We start from the raw sequence: 22,415 nt of genomic DNA on the forward strand, positions 1-22,415 counted from the left end.
AATAAGTTTGTTCTCACTAATAATTGCATTTTTCTTCATAGAAAAAACAAATAAGAGACCTTTTTTCTCAATATGTTGAAAAATATTCTTAGTAAATGCTAGTGCCATTATGTTGGCACAATGATATGCACTCGGCATTACATTTCTTGCATTTTCCCATTGATTATATATATATATATATATATATATATATATATATATATATATATATATTTTTTTTTTTATAGCCCGGCCCCGACCAATTTTTTTTTAATTGTAATTTTGAAAAATGTATCTGAATGTGCATTAACTATTTCCATTAAAAATTGTTTCAAATGTCACATATTAAATGTTTAAATATTAACGGTCAATTCACTGTACTGTGCCAACTGTACTACTATATGAAAGTCCATTTGGCTGTCATCCCTTTTAATTATGAGACACAATTGTGTCAAAGTCATGATTTTTTATTTCATGCTTGAAATAAGAAATTCTTACTTTGAAGAAACTTTTTTATACTCATGAGTGTTGATGCAACATCTTTGCAACAGTTGATATTCTGGTTTCAAGCATGTTTACTCAATATAGGTCATAAAATCTCAGCAACAAGCTGGAATATCTTCTAATTTAGGACCAAAACCCTTCAAACAAGTAAAACACTCTAACATAAAATCTGCTTAGTGAGAAGAATTATCTTATCAGACAGAAAATAGGCAAATATCACCCTTATTTGAGATATTCAATCTTACTACGATTTCAGTTTTTGCAGTGGTTATGATTTATTTTGTTTTGTAACTTTACAGAACAACATATGGCAAACAGACATGGCTCAAAGGTGCTATCGACCGTTGAACCAAATCCTATTTTCTGCTACAAAATATTGAGGTCAGCAAATTTCATATGAAGAATGCAGAGATGTGCGGGTGGAATTTTCACTCCTGGGATTGGTGTGTGCCAAGTTGTGAATAACTAGTGCAAAATCCTGCAACTCCATTGGTATTTGGAAAAAGGTGTTCTCTCATGTTCACATTTAAGGTTATTGTTGGCTCCCTGATGTGAAGTTTACCTGCTGGCTCTACCTCGAGATACACCTTGGCTGTCAATTCCAGTAGATGAATATTTTAAGTCATGATGCGTAGCATATTTTCTGGTTTACTTCTTTCACTACCAAACTGTATTTACTGTACTTTAAATCAGATATTTTTGTCCATGTTCTAAGCCTGTTAGTGGAATGTTTTTGACTCCATGCACACGACAGATACCGTCGATCTGATACAATTATTCTCTCTGCGTAGGGGTCCTCAAACTTTCACATGGTGGTAAGCTAAACATCCTTTGTGTCTTATCAATTACAGTGATGTCAGAGGAAATGCCTGGCAGCTTAGGTAAAGTAACCCTCACTGCTGTCTGTCAGATTTGTTTTTCGTATAATAGAAAAGGATTCCAAAAGACATAATACTCAACAAAAATAAAATCTCTGTTTTGTGGGTACCTTGCACATTGGAACTGACACTGGCAGTCAACAGTACCAATATCTGGTACTTTTGTGTTTCTTTTATGCAACATTTAGAAATGAGCTAATTATGATAACTTTGCTGTGCGGTTGCTACATCTTCTTTTCTTATTAGATTCTAAAATCTACTGTATAGACTACACTACAGTGTGTCTGGAAGTCATTTTTGCCATTAAGATGAAGGTCTAGTCCAATGTTGCACCCTACAAAGTATTCATCCTGTAAGTATTGTACTTACTACACACTCAGGCATTGTAGTTGTAGTTTTCATTACCAAATGTGACGGTGTCAAAATCGCTAATGCTAATCGATAGCATGTATATGATGGCAAAGCCAATTTAACGTAAAGCTAGCACATTTTGTAATTATTGAGCCTTACTTTACGTTTGATCATTTTCTGTCAGGCATACAGTACTTGCTTTGTTGGCATTGAATAGTTTGGCTGAGTGCGCTGTGAGGGCTGCTTGAGTTATTGTTTCCTGGCCAAGTGTTTGAGCCGGTGTTTAGTCTGCAACTTGACTTGATGTCGTGAACAACAAAAGTATCGAAATGTGGCAGTGTCACAACGTGGATTTGAGGGTTTGTTTTCCTGGAAGGCAAAGGAAAGTTGGCGCGGGAAAGGCCTGATGGTAAGGACATATTTATTAATTGTTATAAAAAGGCGCGCACAAGGCGGAAGTACAAAAACTTGGCTAATGAACAAAAACTTGCACAAAGGAAGAAACTACAAACATGAAACAAAACTCGATAACTGTGGCATGAAGAAACAAAAACTTACATGGCATGGCAAGAAGCATAACTATGGAGTGTATCAGAGGTAAAGTCGCCAGGCTGACTTCCTGGCAACTTTCGGTTTAAATAATACAGGTGATTGAACAGGTGCGTGAGTTAAAACAAATCGGGTGCGTGACATGACAGGGGAAACTAATTGGTTGGCATGGTAACAAAGCACACAAGGAAGTGCAAAAACAGGAAACAATGGAGTCTTTAAAAAAACAGAACATAACTAAACAAAACATGATCACAAGAAATGACAGCAGCGTTTGATTTTGCATGAATCAATACCTAGTAGTAGTGACACATTTTGGTTGGTGCGGATACAAGTATTGAATTTGGTACCCATATCTAACAAGAACTGAAATAAAAGCATGGGGAGAATGACTTGTTATGACTTTGTGAGCCACTCGTGTATAAAAATAATCAATTTGTGATTTTGCAGCTTAACACTTATGTTATTTTGAAAGTGTATGACAGTCTACCTGTATGACCTCATAGTGTGGCCTTCCATAAATAAGTGGAAGCAGAAACGTTATGTTGGCCAAGAAGCACAATGAGCGGACTGAGGTCATAATGAGATAGGGCTTGTGGAAACACTGATGCTCACACTAACATGCCTTGGAAAATACTCCTTTAGGACCCCCAAAATCAAGACAGTAAAAATCACACCGGGCGGGCGGTCATGCTGAAGACCAGTCATGGATCGGCCAAACAAAGAAAGACCTGCTCTCTCTTCAAGGTCTGAGTTCATGTAGAGGACATGGAGCTTAAGAGTTTTCTCCTTTTCCGCTCATTTCATAATGTTTTAATTTCCAGCTAGTCATGTGTTTCCTACAAATACAAAAAAATGGAAGATAGATGACCCCAAACGTGAGAACAGGATAAGGGATTTTTAAAGCTGTTGCTCTGGAATCAATGCTTGATAAACCTTACAGCGTGTAGCGTGTCTATTTCCATTTAATGACATCATTTTGTGGATCATTAAAATGATATCATCTCAACTTGTATGAGAAAAACGGTTTGTTTCATTGCGCTTAGTCTCATGTGCTGCTAAGTAATTTAATGAGATCGTCAGAAGGATTTTCTTCATCCTGTTTAGAAATTACTGATTTGATCTTGACTACACAACACGCATCCAAAAGATAGGAATGGTTTGCACTTAAAATTACTCTTACAGATACCATCAGCTGATTTACATGCATTTGTATTTGTGTTCTCCAGACTGAGGCGATGAAAGCTGCTCTGAAGGAGCTCAATCTGAACATTGTGGAAATGACGGATGAGAGTGCCACACTGGATGGAGGAGATGTCCTTTTCACAGGTAAATGACATATCCTCAATCTGATACCATCACACTATTCTTCAGATCCCTCATGTCATTTTGTAGACACTAGGTGTGTCCCGATCATGGGATCGAACCGGAGCGATTTTTGCCTTTTTCAACTGATCGACAATGGGCTGATGAAATGCGAACCCAGGCCATCTTTACCACAGCTGTGTCCCTGTGTTTACATGGCTAAAGATTGCACGGAAGTAAAATAGGGCAATTTATTTGCCATATTCCTTGTAACACACATGCAGGAGTTGCATGAAGGTTGCGTGTCTTGCCAGAACATCGTCTCTAATTTAAGAACAAGCTGCAATGAACGCGTAATCCAGGGGTGCCCACACTTTTTCTGCAGGCGAGCTACTTTTCAATTGACCAACTCGAGGGGATCTACCTCATTTATATATATCATTTATATTTATTTATTTATGAAAGAGACATTTTTGTAAACAAGTTAAATGTGTCTAATGATAATACAAGCATGTGTAACACATATAGATGTCTTTCTTTCACAAAGACAAGAATATAATTTGTTGTATTACCTGATTCTGATGACTTGCATTGATTGGAATCAGACAGTAATGATGATAACGCCGGTTTTTGGCATCTAATTCATCCAGCTTCCATACACTTTACAATAAAAACATTGGCAGCAAATTCCGTAGCTTGCTTGATTGACATTCACGGCACCCGAGGGTCTTGTGAGATGATGCTGGCTGTTGCCAGTTCATTATTATGAAAAAATGACAGAGAGGAAGGCGAGAAACACTTTTTATTTCAACAGACTTTCGCCCCGTCCCTTCCGTCAAAACTCTAAAGGCAGACTGCACATTTCCTATCTTCACAATAAAAGCCCTGCCTCATGCTGCCTGCGCTAACAAAATAAGAGTCTCGGAAAGCTGGCGTGCACAAGTGATGTGCACGCCAGCTTTCTGAGGGATCGCTTGTGCACGCCAGTTTTCCGAGACTCTGTATTTAGTTAGCGCAGGCAGCATAAAGCAGGGCTTTTATTGTGAAGATAGGAAATGTGCAGTCGGCCTTTAGAGTTTTGACGGAAGGTACGGCGCGAGAGTCTGTTGAAATAAAAAGTGTTTCTCGCCTTCCTCTCGGTCATATTTTCATAATAATGATCTTGCAGCAGCCAGCGTCATCTCACAAGACCCTCCGGTACCGTGAATGTCATTTAAGTGACGTCTTGGTGAAGATTGATGATCACTAATTTTTAGGTCTATTTTTTTTAAAAGCCTGGCTGGAGATCGACTGACACACACCCCGCGGTCGACTGGTAGCTCGCGATCGACGTAATGGGCACCCCTGGCGTAATCGATCCATAGTGTGAAACCGCGTCTAAGATACTAATCCTTAAGAATGTCCAAGCATGCCACACACACACACACACACACACACACACACACACACACACACACACACACACACACACACACACACCACCAGGATGACACAAGAAGATAACCGTTAAAGCTTCAATGTAATGTATGGGTTGTCAATCAAAATGTCAATATTATCGATACCTGTTCAGTATGTAAATTTTACTAAAGTGATTCCAATCTATATTTTTCATTTTCCTGTTCTTATTATTAAACATCCATTATTTTGTTATTGTTTACAAACCCACAGAGTAAGTCTCTAGATACAGGATGGCTTTGAGGGCAAAATCCAAATGATTGAAAAAGGGAGACAAAAATAGTTTTTGTTTATATTTAGTTATTGTGCACTAGCTACTTTATTTCACCTATTAAATTGTATGTAGCAAAACATACAGGATCACAAATGTAGTACATTTTGTAATTTAAAACAACAATAGCAAATTCTAAATCCAAAAAAAAAAAACCCTACATAAAAATGTTTTGTCTTTTTTTGGCGACAAACCAATCATACAAAAAGTGGTGCGTACAATTACCCAGTTACTATTGGTGTGGGATCTGAACCGAGGATGTCGTTGTGGCTTGTGCAGCCCTTTGAGACACTTGCAAGTATGTTACTTGCTATGAACATTTTCAGTTGTATAATTTATTGTCAACGTATCGGATCGGGACCAGGAATCGGATCGAGATTGGAGACCAAAAATGTTGACACCATTATATTCCACCTTTAGTAGGAATTCAATGGATTTTATTTTGGTGACACAACCACAGTTTTTTCTGAGAATCAGAAAAAGTATTTACATACTTATCCATGTTCACAAAGAAATGCAAAGCACAAAATTAGGAATGTCTGGTACAATCGGACAACCATTTTTTTCAACCAATAAAAAGTGGATCATATTCTTTTTTTCTGCTGATAATGCCATCATTATCGAACTTCAACATGCTGGCGAGCTCTGCATCATTTGTCAGCGGTCTGATATTATTAATATTTTATAACCGCATAGTGCTGAATGTGATCTGATTATGAATGACCTGTAGCTTTGTGCATGACTCAATTCCTTCTAGCCAATTCAATTACCTATAGTTTACTATTGCGTGTTTAAAGGGAATAGTTTGTGTTTAGAATTTTCCCAAAAACATTCCACAGTGTGCCCTCGGTGACCCTGTGCCTCCGCACACCGATTTGAATTTCGTCTGAACATAATCTGTTGTAAAAGCATTGCCTAGCATACTAAGTGGGAATTGGACTCGTACCAAAAGGGCCTTTTACTTCCCCGGCGTCATTTAAGAAGACTGGGAATCAAGAGTCTTTTTGTACATTAAATTCAGTGGTTAAAATGTGGGTTAATGTCTTTACCACTACGAAGCCCACTTGGGAAATAGCATAATTAATTAGATTTCTAGACAACAGGGCTGTGCTTTCCTTTCTAGGTTTCACACAAGGGGGCTTTAAAATATATGTTTTTTTGCTGGCATGGACCAGTAAATGGTACATTTTGTAAAGCCTCAGCTGTTACATTGGGAGCCGGTCCCTGGGCTCAATGGTGCATGCCATGTATTCAGAGTTCTGCTTTTGTGCGCTGCCATGTTGGCGACCGTTGGACGTGGAAACTGCAGTGTTGAGCTAATTGAGTTTTAGGAATCATTGTTTTACTTGGAAGATGTATTTCATGCAACTTATAAAAAAATTATAGAGACATGGGCTATTACATTATGATTGAGTTGAGTTCAGGGCTGTCAAGTTCTTCCAAACCCAACTCAACGAACTATGCCTTTGTAAACCTTGCTTTGTGCACTACTGGTCCAAGCCATTCCTTATAATAACCTGGTTCAAGAATTTATTGGCATTATTGAACTGTTTTTCTTTAGCATTACTGATAATTGTTTCAACCTGCAGGCCGAGAGTTCTTTGTAGGCCTTTCCAAACGGACCAATCAAAGAGGAGCAGAGATCCTCGCTGATGCCTTTAAGGTGAGATGATTCATCATTAAAGCAAAGATTTCCTGATGACCTGGGTGACCAAGGATCATATTAAGATCCGTACTTGGATCTTCTCATATTATTGTTGTTTTGTTTCATTTCAATATCACTCTGTTGTTTGACGTGCTTATTTCCCGTTCAGTCCATCACCATGGTTCCCTTTTAGTTTCAGCTGCTACTCCCGGTCCACACACACCTGTTGTAATAATCACCTTCACTATATAAGCCTTCCTCTTTTCTTTGTTCACTCTCGGATCCTAATTTGCCTTCGTGCAACAGTGATGTCTTGTTTGTTCATGCTCTCTATCATTAGCTCTCACGCTACGTTTATTTTATTCCTAGCTTTCACGCTAGCATCTTTTGTTTGCCTTTTTCCTTAGCTCCTGTGTTTTTGTTCCTAGCCTTTTATTACTTTAATAAATCCATGTATATCTTACCTTGTTGTGTTCATCGCTTCGACGCATCCCTGGAAGAACCAATTCGGCATCACAATGTCACTCAAGCCTCACAGATCAGAAGTTAAGAGAACTGTAATCCACAAGCTGTAACGCAACACTGATATATTTCCCTAAACCGGGGGTCGGCAACCCGTGGCTCTAGAGCCCCCCTAGTGGCTCTCTGGAGCTTTTTCAAAAATATATGAAAAATGGAAAAAGATGTGGGGAAAAAAACATGTTTTTTGTTTTAATATGGTTTCTGTAGGAGAACAAAAATGACACAAACTTTCCCAATTGTTATTTAGCACACTGTTTATATTAAACATGCTTCACTGATCGAGTATTTGGCGTGTACTGTTTTGTCCTACTAATTTTGGCGGTCCATGAACTCACCGTAGTTTGTTTACATGTATAACTTTCTCCGACTTTCTCAGACGTGTTTTATGCCACTTCTTTTTATGTCTCATTTTGTCCACCAAACTTTTAATGTTGTGCATGAATGCACAAAGGTGAGTTTTGTTGATGTTATTGACTTGTGTGGAGTGCTAATCAGACATATTTGGTCAGTGCATGACTGCAAGTTAATCGATGCTATCATGCTATTTAGGCTAGCTGTATGTATATATCGCATCATTATGCCTCATTTGTCGCTATATTTGAGCTCATTTAGTTTCCTTTAAGTCCTCATAATTCAATATATATCTCATGACACACTATCTGTATGTAATATGGCTTTTATTTCTTTGCGGCTCCAGACGGATTTGTTTTTGTATTTTTGGTCCAGTATGGCTCTTTCAACATTTTGGGTTGCCGACCCCTGCCCTAAACCTACTTTAAAGTCCATGGTGAATAATTTAGCACACTCACTCAGAAATGGGGAGACATAGATATCAGGAGTTAAGCTCATCTATGACCTTGTGTCAGTGCGTTTGTCAGTTTTCTTTTTAATTCACTATCAAGCCGCTGCCCACTTCTCTTAATGAATTCGGTCCAGACACACAAATATATTTTCACAAAGCATATTTTATAGAGCAGTGGTTCTCAACCTTTTTCAACGGTGAACTTTTTTTTAGTTCAAGTACACCCTAAATCAGAACAAAACATTTTTGGTTGAAAAAAAGAGATACAGAAGTAAAATACAGCACTATGTCATCAGTTTCTGATTTATTAAATTGTATAACAGTGCAAAATATTGCTCATTTGTAGTGGTCTTTCTTGAACTATTTGGAAAAGAAGATATAAAAATAACTAAAAACTTGTTGAAAAATAAAGAAGTGATTACATTTTAAATAAAGATTTCTACACATAGAAGTAATCATCAACTTAAAGTGCCCTCTTTGGGGATTGTAATAGAGATCCATCTGGATTCATCAACTTCATTCTAAGCATTTCTTCACAAAAAAGGAAATCTTTAACATCAATATTTATGGAACATGTCCACAAAAAATCTAGCTGTCAACACTGAATATTGCATTGTTGCTTTTCTTTTCTCAGTTTATGAACTTACATTCATATTTTGTTGAAGTATTATTCAATAAATATATTTTTAAAGGATTTTTGAATTGTTGCTATTTTTAGAATATTTAAAAAAAGTTTCACGTACCCCTTGGTATACCTTCAAATACACCCAGGGGAACGCGTACCCCCATTTGAGAACCACTGTTATAGAGCATAGTTATAGTTCTGCATGTGGAAAACAATTGAAAATACATTTATGACAAATGAAATAATTAAATGAACATTTATATTTAATTGTACCTTTATTGTCTCTCACACAGACACAACTTTGGACTTTTCAAATCCTTTCTTGAATTCAATAGTGTTTCTCACATCAAACTTTCCATTTGATAACAGCGACAGTATACAAGGATGGGAAAACTACGGCTTAAAGGCCACATCCGGCCCGTTGGTGCCTTTATTCCCGCCCGCCAAATATTAAAACAGAATTGGGGTGGACTAAGCGAAAGGAGTGAATTTTGCAGCAGTCGTTTTTACGATTCCGACTTCGAAGAAGTAGGTTTTGGTTGGAGTTTGTAAAAATAAGTTGAATAAGTGTGTAACAAGAGCAAAGCCGGCCTTAAAAAAAACAACAGAAAAATAATGTAAGCCACTAGTATTGTATTTTGTGTCCTCTTCTACTGATGTTTTCTTCAAGATGCTTAAGGAAATGCTGAAAGAGCATGAGGAACCAAAGGCTATGGTGTCTATGGAAGATCAGGGGAGTCCGGAATTGGCCTATCTTTTATATTTTGCTCATAATATAATAATAACAATAAAGCAATCTGCTCAGTGGCCTTGTGGTTAGAGTGTCCGCCCTGAGGCTGGAACGTCGTGAGTTCAAACCCCGGCCGAGTCATACCAAAGACTATAAAAATGTGACCCATTGCCTCCCTGCTTTGCACTCAGCATCAATGGTTGAGATTGGGGGTTAAATCACCAAATGATTCCTGAGCGCGGCAACTGCTGTTTCTCACTGCTCCCCTCACCTGCCTGGGTCAAATGCAGAGGATAATTTCACCACACCTAGTGTGTGTGTGACTATCGTTGTGGTTTGTGCAGCCCTTTGAGACACTAGTGATTTAGGGCTATATAAATAATCATTGATTGATTGATTGATTGATTGACTTTGAATTAACTTAATGTTAACCATATTAGTTTTGAAGTAATCATGCACCTGGGCTAAAAAAACAATCCAAATAATAGTTTTATATGCCTTTACTCACACTGTCTATGCGGGAAAATGGGCTGCAGTTCTGTAGATGATGTCGCACCAGAAGGGGGCAGCATATCGAAGCATGCGATGGAAAGCGGGTGTTGCAGGAACAGTTAGTTATTTACAGATTACTCAAAAGTAGTTGATAGTATGGGAAATTAGTGCCAGATTCATTTTCACAAGCAAAAACTCAATGAGAACTTGATAGTGAAATATCGGCTCTCTGGACAGAATGGGTCCTTTAATGAACGACTGAGTAAAGGTTCAGTTTCAGTTTCAGTTTAATTCCAACATGCATACGATACAATGTAATGGATCACATATATCCAGTTGTTTCATTACAGCACCTCCGAAAACGGGTTAGAAGAAGCAGAGTTTATTTAATCCTACCCCTTTTCATTCTGTAGCAATTTTATCCCATGTCCTTGTTCTCTGTAACAGAACAGTGAATAAATAAATAATAAATATGAAAATATACCGTAGTAAGTAAACACATATTAAATACATAAATCATCTTTATCTTAAAAGAAAAAAATAGGGTTCAAGATGTTCTTTAGTTTGAACAGTCTGAATCATATTGATGCTTATTGGTGCTTTGTTTGATTTCTTTGGTTAATCTGTTCTATAAAGTAATTCCACATGCTGATATGCTAAAGATTTTAAGTGTTGTTTGGAATACGAATGTTTTAAATGTTTTAAATGTAAAGGTGTAGATAAAAACATCATTAACAGGATCAAAACCTTTTCAATAAAAACTTACCTTTAAAGGGGAACATTATCACAATTTCTGAATGGTTAGAACCAATAAAAATCAGTTCCCAGTGGCTTAGTTTATTTTTCGAAGTTTTTCTCAGAATTGTACCCATCATGCAATATCCCGAAAAACGGCTTCAAAGTGCCTGATTTACACTATCGCTATATCCACCCATCTATTGTCCTGTGACGTCACTGCGTGAAGCCACCAGAAACAAGCATGACGGGTAGCACAGAAAGGTATAGCAAAGTAGGTCGGATTCAGACTCGGATTTCAGCGCCGTAAGCGATTCAACAGATTACGCATGTATTGAAATAGATGGTTGGAGTGTGGAGGCAGGTACCGAAAACGAAATTGAGAAACAGAAGCTTTTGAGCCATTTCACAACAGACAGCGGCATGGGAGGAAGCGCTGACAAATTCGGAGATCGCCTTCTAACCAACGATTGGTATGTGTTTGTTTGGCATTAAATGTGGGTGGAGGGAAAGGCTGGATGCAAATATAGCTACAAATGAGGCATAATGATGCAATATGTACATACAGCTAGCCTACTAAATAGCATGTTAGCATCGATTAGCTTGCAGTCATGCCGTGGACAAATATGTCTGATTAGCACTCCACATAAGTCAATAACATCAACAAAATGCATCTGCTTTGAGTGTCGCAGGATATCCACACATTCTTGCCATCTCTGTCGTAGCATAGCTGTCGTCGGTATAGTGTGCAGAACAAACGAGGGACATTCGCATCTTTTGACCACTGTTGCAACTTGAATCCGACCCTGTTGGTGTTGTTACACCCTTCGGCAACACACCGATGAGGCATAATGTGTCCAAGGTACCGGAAAACAGTCGAAAAAACGGAAAATAACAGAGCTGATTTGACTTGGTGTGTGTAATGTGTTTGAGAAAATGGTGGGTCGCTTCACGATGTGACGTCACGGGTGAAAGGTCATTGCTCCGACAGGCGAAAAAATAAATCGCCAAATTCACCCTTTTAGAGTTTGGAAATCGGTTAAAAAAACATGGTCTTTATTCTGCAACATCAAGGTATATATTGACGCTTACATAGGTCTGGTGATAATGTTCCCCTTTAATGACGTTGATGAATTGTGCGTTTCACTAAACACAACCACGTTAACATAATGTGTCTTTTCTTGCCTCCTCATAGATCCCATAAAGGTCGAGTCAAAACATCACAAACAGAGCAGATAAAATACGTTATTAATCCTCATAGGCCACGAAGATGACAGCATGATTTTGTCATCCATTTTGTTTCTCTGATTAAATTTTGCTTGTCTCTCTCTCTCTCTCTAATTCCATTTCCGCCTCCATTAATCTCTTCCTCAGTCCAGTCCCTCTCTTTTGTCCTCCATCTGTTGTTTCTTTCTCCCATCCACCTGCTTTCTTCTTTTAAGTTTACCTTTCTTCCGACACTAAGTCATCTTGAATGTGCTTTGGCTGAGACCCTGGATAACCTAGAGAAGGGATGGAGCATACAGTACGTACAGTTTTTGACAGGCACTGTTTCAGAGGCCTTTCAAAGGCCCTATTAATCAATTTGTGAAGAGGGGGGGATATTCCTTTAGTCCAATAAATCTATGAATCTGAAGGTAGGGAAAGAAAGAAGACTGTGCTTTCCACACGCTATATATTATGTAACCTCTTGTGCAAGATTTAGAATCATTTGGAAAGTATACCTTTAGCATATCTGTATGTGGACTTCAACTATGGAATGGATTAAGCATAGAAGTCAAACTAGTACAAACATGATCCTAAACTGTTTGAACTCAAAGTGTTCACAAAGTGCAAAGAAAAAGAATACTGATAAATGTCTTAACCTTGTTGAAAAATGAGATAATCGTATTCATTTTATAATGTGAACCATGAATTACGTAACTATTTATTCAAGAGAACTTGATGTATTTAATAAAAGTTAAAAAGTTCAAGTACTATTGATAGTCACAGACACTAGGTATGGTGAAATTAACCTCTGCATTTGACCCATCTCCTTGTTCCACCCCCTGGGAGGTGAGGGGAGCAGTGAGCAGCAGCAGTGGGCGCGCTCAGGAATCATTTTGGTTATCCATCCATCCATTTTCTACCGCTTATTCCGCAGAAGTCTCGAATGAAGTCACACAATCCCAAAGGGTTTTGTTGCCAAAATCAGAAGTAAATGTGCAAGCGATGGCTATTTTCACTTTCGGTTATGTCGAAAACTGTTCATCTTGACAACTTACCGCTTACGTTGAAATGAGTCAGCCGACGAACCGCAAGCTGAAAACATGACTATTGACTCGGATGTTGAGCGTGTATCAGGGCAATTCAGAACGATTTGCATTAGGATTTGCACCGTAATCAATATTACAGTCCCTCATGGATTCTGGCAAATTCAACCACTCCCCGCAAATTATGCGCAGCCTCGCAATTTCAACTCCACTAGGCCTACTCAGTGGCCTAGTGGTTAGAGCAGGGGTCACCAACCTTTTTGAAACCAAGAGCTACTTCTTGGGTACTGATTAATGCGAAGGGCTACCAGTTTGATACACACTTAAATAAATTGCCAGAAATAGCCAATTTGCTCAATTTACCTTTAATAAATAAATATATATATATAAAAAAGGGGTATTTCTGTCTGTCATTCCATCTTACATTTTTTTTCCTTTTACGGAAGGTTTTGTGTAGAGAATAAATGATGGAAAAAACACTTAACTGAACAGTTTAAAAGAGGAGAAAACACGAAAAAAATTCAAATTACATTTTGAAACATAGTTTATCTTCAATTTCGGCTCTTTAAAATTCAAAATTCAACCGAAAAAAATGAAGAGAAAAACTAACTAATTCGAATCTTTTTGAAAAAAATAAAAAAAGAATTTATGGAACATCATTAGTAATTTTTCCTGATTAAGATTAATTTTATAATTTTGATGACATGTTTTAAATTGGTTAAAATCCAATCTGCACTTTGTTATAATATATAACAAATTGGACCAAGCTATATTTCTACCAAAGACAAATCATTATTTCTTCTAGATTTTCCAGAACAAAAATTTTAAAAGGAATTCAAAAGACTTTGAAATAACATTTACATTTGGTTCTACAGATTTTCTAGATTTGCCAGAATATTTTTTTTAAATTTTAATCATAATAAGTTTGAAGACATTTTTCACAAATATTCTTCGTCGAAAAAACAAAAGCTAAAATGAAGAATTAAATTAAAATGTATTTATTATCCTTTACAAAAAAAAATAAAAAAATACTTGAACATTGATTTAAATTGTCAGGAAAGAAGAGGAAGGAATTTAAAAGGTAAAAAGGTATATGTGTTTATCCATCCATCCATCCATTTTCTACCGCTTATTCCCTTTTTTGGGGTTGCGGGGGGCGCTGGCGCCTATCTCAGCTACAATCGAGCGGAAGGCGGGGTACACCCTGGACAAGTTGCCACCTCATCGCAGGTATATGTGTTTAAAAATCCTAAAATCATTTTTAAGGTTGTATTTTTTCTCAAAAATTTTCTTTCTGAAAGTTATAAGAAGCAAAGTAAAAAAATAAATGAATTTATTTAAACAAGTGAAGACCAAGTCTTTAAAATATTTTCTTGGATTTTCAAATTCTATTTGAGTTTTGTCTCTCTTAGAATTAAAAATGTCGAGCAAAGCGAGACCAGCTTGCTAGTAAATAAATAAAATTTTAAAAATAAAGGCAGCTCACTTGTAAGTGCTGCTATTTGAGCTATTTTTAGAACAGGCCTGCAGGCTACTCATCTGGTCCTTATGGGCTACCTGGTGCCCGAAGGCACCACGTTGGTGACCCCTGGGCTAGAGTGTCCACCCTGAGATCGGTAGGTTGTGAGTCCATACCGGCCGAGTCATACCAAAGACTATAAAAATGGGACCCATTGCCTCCCTGCTCGACAATTAGCATCAAGGGTTGGAATTAAGGGTTAAATCAGCAAAAATTATTCCAGGCCGTGGCCACCGCTCACTGCTCCCCTCACCTCCCACGGGGTGAACAAGGGGACGGGTCAAATGCAGAGGACACATTTCACCACACCTAGTGTGTGTGTGACAATCATTGATACTTTAACTTTTTAACTTATCCAAGGCCTACAACGTCTTTGCATATTTTTCGCCAGTTCAATTTGTCGCTGAGGGGCCCTCAAACGCACGCGGCGACTGTCTAATGAAAACTTTGTGTGGACAAAGCAGGAACACCAGCGTGTGACAACATATCAACTCTTAATTGCTCCAACGGTACAATTATTTTGTCCCGTTACATTTATTTATCCAGGGTAAGGAAATTAAGAAGAGATTGTCATTTGCAAAGAGGCAACATCTACATCAGGTGTGTCAAACATGTTTTATCCGTCTCCACAGGATGAGTTCGCTAAATATAAAAATGAGCCGACATGATTTTGAATGAAAGAAACTGCTATTTTAAATATGTCCACTAGATGTCGCAACAGCCGTTCTTTGTATCTTTGTAGATGATGCTACATATCAAAAAAAACAACAACACATGATGTTAGCGCACCAGTCCAGGAAAATGATCAAACTACATAAATAACATCCTGTAATTTGATTTTGATATAATGTTTTTATCCTGATGGATTGAAAATTAACACCAATGAGTTAACTGATTAACATTATCACATCTTTATTCAGAGAGTATAAATAACGACAAATAAAGATAGAATACTATTAACCGCAATATGTAAGTGTAAAAAAAACCCAACAACATTATAATTTGTACATTTTCAGAATGTGCTTGTTCTATTTTTAAACAAAGAAAACAATCCGAAGTTGTCTTTATTTTTGAGTTATCGTGCCGTGATTTTACCAGTTCGGCCCACTTGGGAGTGGCCCCTGATCTAAAATGAGTTTGACACCCCAGATCTACATATTCGAGAGGTTGTCGTCTGATGATAATTTGTCATTGTCTCCCATTTACCAACACAAATGACCGTTTTGGATCGTTTTTAACAGTTCACAAAAGCATGCGTTGTCACGTAAATAAAAGTTTAAGATGGACAAATGTAGAGCGTATGCAACTTGGATGGCAGAGCAGAGACAGTAAGCAAGCCTTTTGTGGTGTTTCTTTCTGTAATTATAACTATTGCTATTATCAGTTATAATGAATCAAAACTGTAAATTGGTCCTAATGTGTAAATGTGAGTGTGAATGTTGTCTGTCTGTCTGTGTTTGCCCTGCGAGGAGGTGGCGACTTGTCCAGGGTGTATGCGACCTTCTGCCCGGGTTCAGCTGAGATAGGCTGAACCCTGAGATAGGCTGAACCCCCCCCCCCCATATGTACGTATTTACAGTAATACCATACTTGCCAGCCCTCCTGATTTTCCCGGGAGACTCCCGAATTTCAATGCCCTTTCCGAAAATCTCCAGGGGCAATCATTTTCCTGAATTTCTCCCGATTTCCACCCGGACAACAATATTGGGGGCGTGTCTTAAAGGCACTGCCTTTAGCGTCCTCTCTCAACTGAAAAGGAGAATATTATATTTGTCTCCGTTATCCACAGGTTTATCTATAACCCATAAATAAGGCAGGCACGGCGCTATTTCTAAGCGTGTGTTTATTCCAGCCGGCAGGTTATTACACTGACACACAACATCCGGTTACCCATCATGCAATGCTTCAAAACTACGGCAAGTAGTAATGTCCAAAAACATAACAGAGACAAAGCAGAAGAATGAAGAAGAGACATGGCGACGACGAGTAAGAAGAAGAAGTACGCTTGCAAGTTCCAAAATGATTGGAAAAAATAATTTCAGTTGATCCAGAACAGCTCGAAGGGGAAGGGGTATGCTGCCTGCAAATTTTATACATCAGACTTCTCCAACTGATTATGGTGACCAAACGTATATAGTCATTCATGAACAGATTATTTATATGTATATATATATATATTAGGGCTGTGAATCTTTGGGTGTCCCACGATTCGATTCAATATCGATTCTTGGGGTCACGATTGATAATATAGGGATTTTTTCGATTGGATTCGATTCGATTCTCGATTCAAAAACGATATTTTTCCCATTCAAAACAATTCTGTATTCATTCAATACATAGGATTTCAGCAGGATCTACCCCACTCTGCTGACATGCTAGCAGAGTAGTAGGTTTTTGTAAAAAATCTTTTATAATTGTAAAGGACAATGTTTTATCAACTGATTGCAATAATGTAAATTTGTTTCAACTATTAAACGAACCAAAAGTATGACTTATTTTATCTTTGTGAAAATATTGGACACAGTGTGTTGTCAAGCTTATGAGATGCGATGCAAGTGTAAGCCACTGTGACACTATTGTTCTTTTTTTTTATATGTCTAATGATAATGTCAGTGAGGGATTTTTAATCACTGCTATGCTGAAATTATAACTAATATTGATACTGTTGTTGATAATATTCATTTTTGTTTCATTAATTTTGGTTTGTTCTGTGTCGTGTTTTTGTCTTCTCTCAATTGCTCTGTTTATTGCAGTTCTGAGTGTTGCTGGGTCAGGTTTGGTTTTGGAATTGGATTGCATTGTTATGGTTATTCATTGCTGTGTAGTGGTTTGTTGGATTGATTTAAAAAAAATAAAAATAAAGAATCGATTTTGAATCGCACAACGTAAACGATTAGATTCGTATTCGAATCGATTTTTTCCCCACACCCCTAGTATATATATATATATATATATATATATATATATATATATATAGATCCCTCCTCAACACACACACACACACGCACGCACGCACGCACGCACACGCACACACACACACACACCCCATCTCCTGATTTTGGAGGTCTCCAGGTTGGCAAGTATGAGTAATAGTCATACCAAAGACTATTAAAATGGGACCCATTACTTCCCTGCTTGGCACTCAGCATCAAGGGTTGGAATTGGGGGTTAAATCACCAAAATGATTCCCGAGCGCGGCCACAGCTGCTGTTCACTGCTTCCCTTACCTCCCAGAAGGTGGAAAAAGGGGATGGGTCAAATGCAGAAGGTGATTTCACCACACCTAGTGTGTGTGTGTGACTATCAGTGGTACTTTAACTTTTTAATAGAACATTGAGCTCTGAATATGTGCGTTCACTGCCATATAGTGTCTACTATTAAATCTGGGCGGTAAAAAGTGAGTACAACATTAAGACAGTATTTGTTTTTCAATTTCTGTTGCAATCCTTTAATTTTTTAGGTTAAGGTCACGAGGAACACTCGAAATATTGATAACAAATTAATCAAATCACATTCGGTTCAACTTTTATATTACAGCATTACATGAGAATGTTGCACTTGGACTTGTTATTGTTGGAGTGTTTCATTGCAAAGATGTGTGCCTTTGCGCAGAACACTTTCATGTGCAGTGATGATCATGTTGATGTCGATTACAAAGAAAATAGGCCATTTCAGACATTTACGCTTGATATTCCACAAATAACTCTAGCCTCTTAAGTTGTGTGATGAGTAATACTTTTTAGGGATATATCCTGTTTTTAAATACACTGTAGCACGCAGGATTATAAAGCATTGTTGCTGATAGAGTGATCAATCAATCAATCAATCAATGTTTATTTATATAGCCCTAAATCACTAGTGTCTCAAAGGGCTGCACAAACTATAATAGTAGTAAATACGTCTACGGTAGGAATTCCATTCAGTTCATGGCAGACTTTACATTAAATCTCATGTTTGAGTCAGTTTATCTAGATTTCTATTTGAGATGAGACAGTATGCCAAGAGAAAAGGGATATTAATTGAAATTGTTCTTTTATGGTTGTTTTACAGGACTATGCTGTGTCTACTGTACCGGTGCTGGAAGGCCTGCACCTGAAAAGCTTCTGCAGCATGGGGGGGCCAGGTCTCATTGTCATCGGCTCCAGTGAACCCGCTCAGAAGGCTCTCAAAGTATGGATTTTGTGTATATGTGCGTAATGTGTTTATGGAAATAGCGTCATCCCATGGGGATGATTTTGCCCACTGTCGTCATGGGAACGGCTGAATCATCATCACACTGCGTTTTTCTTATAATGGCACAGCAGATGTTTGCTACTATTTTGTATTCCTTGATACCCTTTTGGCTGAATACCATTGAAATAATTCAATGTGATTTTTTTTCCTAGCTCTATGCTCTTCATTTACCTGTCATCATAATCCTGCATTAATAATTCCCATAACGGCTCCTTTATAGGCATTATGCAGCCTGAACCCCTCACAGAGAAAAGGAATATCAGACTTGATAAATAGGAAGGGAACGGCAGTTTTTCACCCTGACAGATGTCATTTTGGCCTATTTGTTTCTCAGACAGGTGAAATATTGCAGGCAATAGGAGGCGAAACCTTGGCTGAGTCTAAGCATGTGGCCATTGGTAGTCATTCACAAAGCTGAATTAATGTATAAATTGATAATAAGCAATGTAATACACATTACAGTAGGGGTGTAACGGTACACAACAATTTAGGTTCGGTACATACCTCGGTTTAGAGGTCCCAGTTCGGTTCATTTTTGATACCGTAAGAAAACAACAAAATATACATTTTTTGGTTATTTATGTACCAAATTTATAAACAATGGCTATATATTTTTAACATTGGGAACCTTATAATAATTCTGCCCACGTTAATGGACATTAAACTGCCTCGAATTGTTGCTCAGATTAAATAAAATAACAAAACTTTTCTTCTACATATAAAAAGTGCAACATTAAACAGTTACAAGTCAACTGATAATTCTTAATTTATTACAGCATTTGGGAAGCCTGTAGTTGATTTGTATTATGTATATATTATATTTTTATCAACATGCGATAGCAGAGACTCTGCCATTCAAAGCTTTTCTGTGCGTAAAACACACAAACTCTCTCTCACACACACACACACACACACACACACACACACACACACACTGTGAAATGAGTTAACGTTACGCTAAAAGCTAATTAGCCTTCACCTCAAGCCCGAACTGCAGGCGAGCTGTGCTGCTCATAGTGATGTTAGTAGTAGTTGACTGGGAGGTGTTTATTATAATTTGGTGAGAGTATGCTGCCTTATGCTTACCTGCTAAACACCTATCTACTCGACGCTGAAGCATTTACTACATGCGCTCTGAATACGCACTGCCCATTGGCTGTTACCGCTGTATATGTAACCAATCAGATGGTTGTGTCGGTGGGACAATGCTCGGTGCTGAGACAGAGGCAGAAGAAGCAAAGCAGCTTGTTAAGACTTTAGATTAGAAACTTGTTCGGTACACCCCCGTACCGAACCGAAACCCCCGTACCGAAACGGTTCAATACAAATACACGTACCGTTACACCCCGACATTACAGGTATTATATATCTAAATAAGTATTGCAGTCATAAATCGCTATGAATGCATTGAACGCATTACACCCAAAACTGCTGATATTGGATCCATGTTTGCAACTCATCCCCAAACGTACAAAAGTCCAACCTTTCAAAAGGTTGTTTTTTCAAATTCTATAATGACCATTTATAACAAGAGTAGAACACAGACCTCCTTTTGGCTAAACTTAATTGAGAGGGTTGTATTTGATAACGTTGTGCAGGTATATTGAGCTAAATTGTTTAGGGGGCCACATTTCCAGAAAGCTAAGGACCATTTGATGTCGGTCTGTTTGTTTAATTCTCTGTTGTTTTTAAGGACCTTCTGCAAAAAAGCTAGGCAAAGATCATCTCTATGACAGCACTCTTGGGGTTTTAAGAATCTGCTGCAAAATGTGAGTCTCTCACAAGGTTTTTGGACTGAACTTGGGGGTCTAAATTAGAACCTTGATGAACACTACTAATACTACTCACTGCATTAGTCAGATATGATGAATGAATGATAGGTGGTGGTCGGAGGGGCCGTAGGCCCAAACTGGCAGCCATGCTTCCGTCAGTCTACCCCAGGGCAGCTGTGGCTACAGATGTAGCTTACCACCACCGGGTGTGAATGAATGATGGGTTCCCACTTCTCCGTGAGCGCTTTGAGTATCTAACAATAGAAAAGCGTGATATAAATCTAATCCATTATTATTATTAAAAAAAAAAACAAGTGATTCAATTATGAATACAGATTTCTACACATAAAAGTCATCATGAACTTAAAGTGCCCTCTTTGGGGATTGTAATAGAGATCCATCTGGATTCATGAACTTAATTTTAAACATTTCTTTACAAAAAAAGAAATCTTTAACATCAATATTTATGGAACATGTCCACAAAAAATCTGGCTGTTAACACAGAATATTTCATTGTTGTATTTTTTCTCACAGTTTATGAACTTACATTCATGTTTTGTTGAAGTATTATTCAATAAATATATTTATAAAATATTTTTGAATTGTTGCAATTTTAATAATATAAAAAAAAATCTCAGGTACCCCTTGGCATACCTTCAAGTACCCCCAGGGGTACACGTACCCCCATTTGCAAACCACTGACATAAACCAGACAAAATTTTTTTTAAAGTCGGTGAGAAGTTCGATTATGCAACTTTAAATTGTCGAATCATTAACAAGAACTGAAAAACTGGATGCAGGAATGCACATGCGGTTTTAATTGTATTTCCGCTCACCAACTCATTAAAGATTCCAACCTGTTTGATCACCCAAGTATTTAGCCACAATAATGAGGAGGTGCTGTTAGCCAGACTTAATGACAAACAACTGCCTCTCTAATTACGCCTTGCGTCATCCAAGAGCCAGCTTCTGTTTTACGGGTCTTTTAATGATCCTGTAATCTCCTTTTGCGATCTACATCGTTGTATAACAGCTGTTTTAATGGTTGTTTTTAGATTTGGAAGCATTTCGTATGGTCATGACGTTGTCAGGAAAAAATTGTTCAAATTGAAGGCTTGTTAATTTTTTATTGTCTGATACACTTTCTGGAACTCACTGTTCAGACTTCTAAATGTGTGTTACACTGCCAATGACAGTGTATCCACCTGAGAACCAGTCAAAAGGAAATAAAAAAAACATCAGATTGGTGTGGCAGGATATAGACAAAGGATATAAACTTATCAGACAATTGAGCTTTTAATGCTATCATCATATCGTGATAATGCTTGGTAATGACACATTCTAGCTGTGTCCCACAAATCTGACAGCGACAAGCGAACAATGGCATCGTCAACACAATATACTGTAGCCTCCTCCTGAATCTCTCCTCCATGACAGCAAATAGACTGTTTCTTTCAAGTATTATTATCACTGGAAGACTAAAGGAAAAGGAATAGCTAAACGCGCTACACAACACATCATAGAAAGATACATGAAGAGTATATCAAACCGCTAAACAAGGTCAATAACAAGTATAGTATCAGCAAATGGTCAAGACTACATTATTTAGATTGATATTTTTTATAAATACAAATCTTTTTTGGTATTTGATGATTTCTGTATTGTTTAAACCCCCCCCCCAAAAAATCATAGCTTATAGTATTGTGCAAGTCGCTTCCTAGCAGGTTCTGCTGATCACACACGTTCACAGGAGTCTGGCGTTCAGAGTTGAACAAGGTTTTATTCACCGTCAATTG

At 37.7% G+C, this 22,415-nt stretch overlaps 1 protein-coding gene across 4 annotated transcripts in view; it reads left to right on the top strand.

Moving 5' to 3' along the window:
* Nucleotides 1–22,415, top strand: part of ddah1 (dimethylarginine dimethylaminohydrolase 1) — a 224,864-nt gene that overhangs the window by 153,498 nt on the left and 48,951 nt on the right. For 3 of the 4 annotated variants that reach the window (XM_061883648.1, XM_061883650.1, XM_061883647.1), the window contains 3 exons: nt 3,491–3,590; nt 6,882–6,955; nt 18,665–18,784. In XM_061883648.1, the coding sequence (XP_061739632.1) occupies nt 3,491–3,590; nt 6,882–6,955; nt 18,665–18,784 (294 nt within the window). Of the gene's footprint in view, nt 1–2,936; nt 3,009–3,490; nt 3,591–6,881; nt 6,956–18,664; nt 18,785–22,415 lie in introns of those variants that run through there. The other variant, XM_061883649.1, reaches the window with a different exon arrangement.

The sequence above is a fragment of the Nerophis ophidion genome, linkage group LG22 (genome assembly GCF_033978795.1).
Source record: "Nerophis ophidion isolate RoL-2023_Sa linkage group LG22, RoL_Noph_v1.0, whole genome shotgun sequence".
In the NCBI taxonomy this organism is placed as follows: Eukaryota; Metazoa; Chordata; class Actinopteri; order Syngnathiformes; family Syngnathidae; genus Nerophis; species Nerophis ophidion.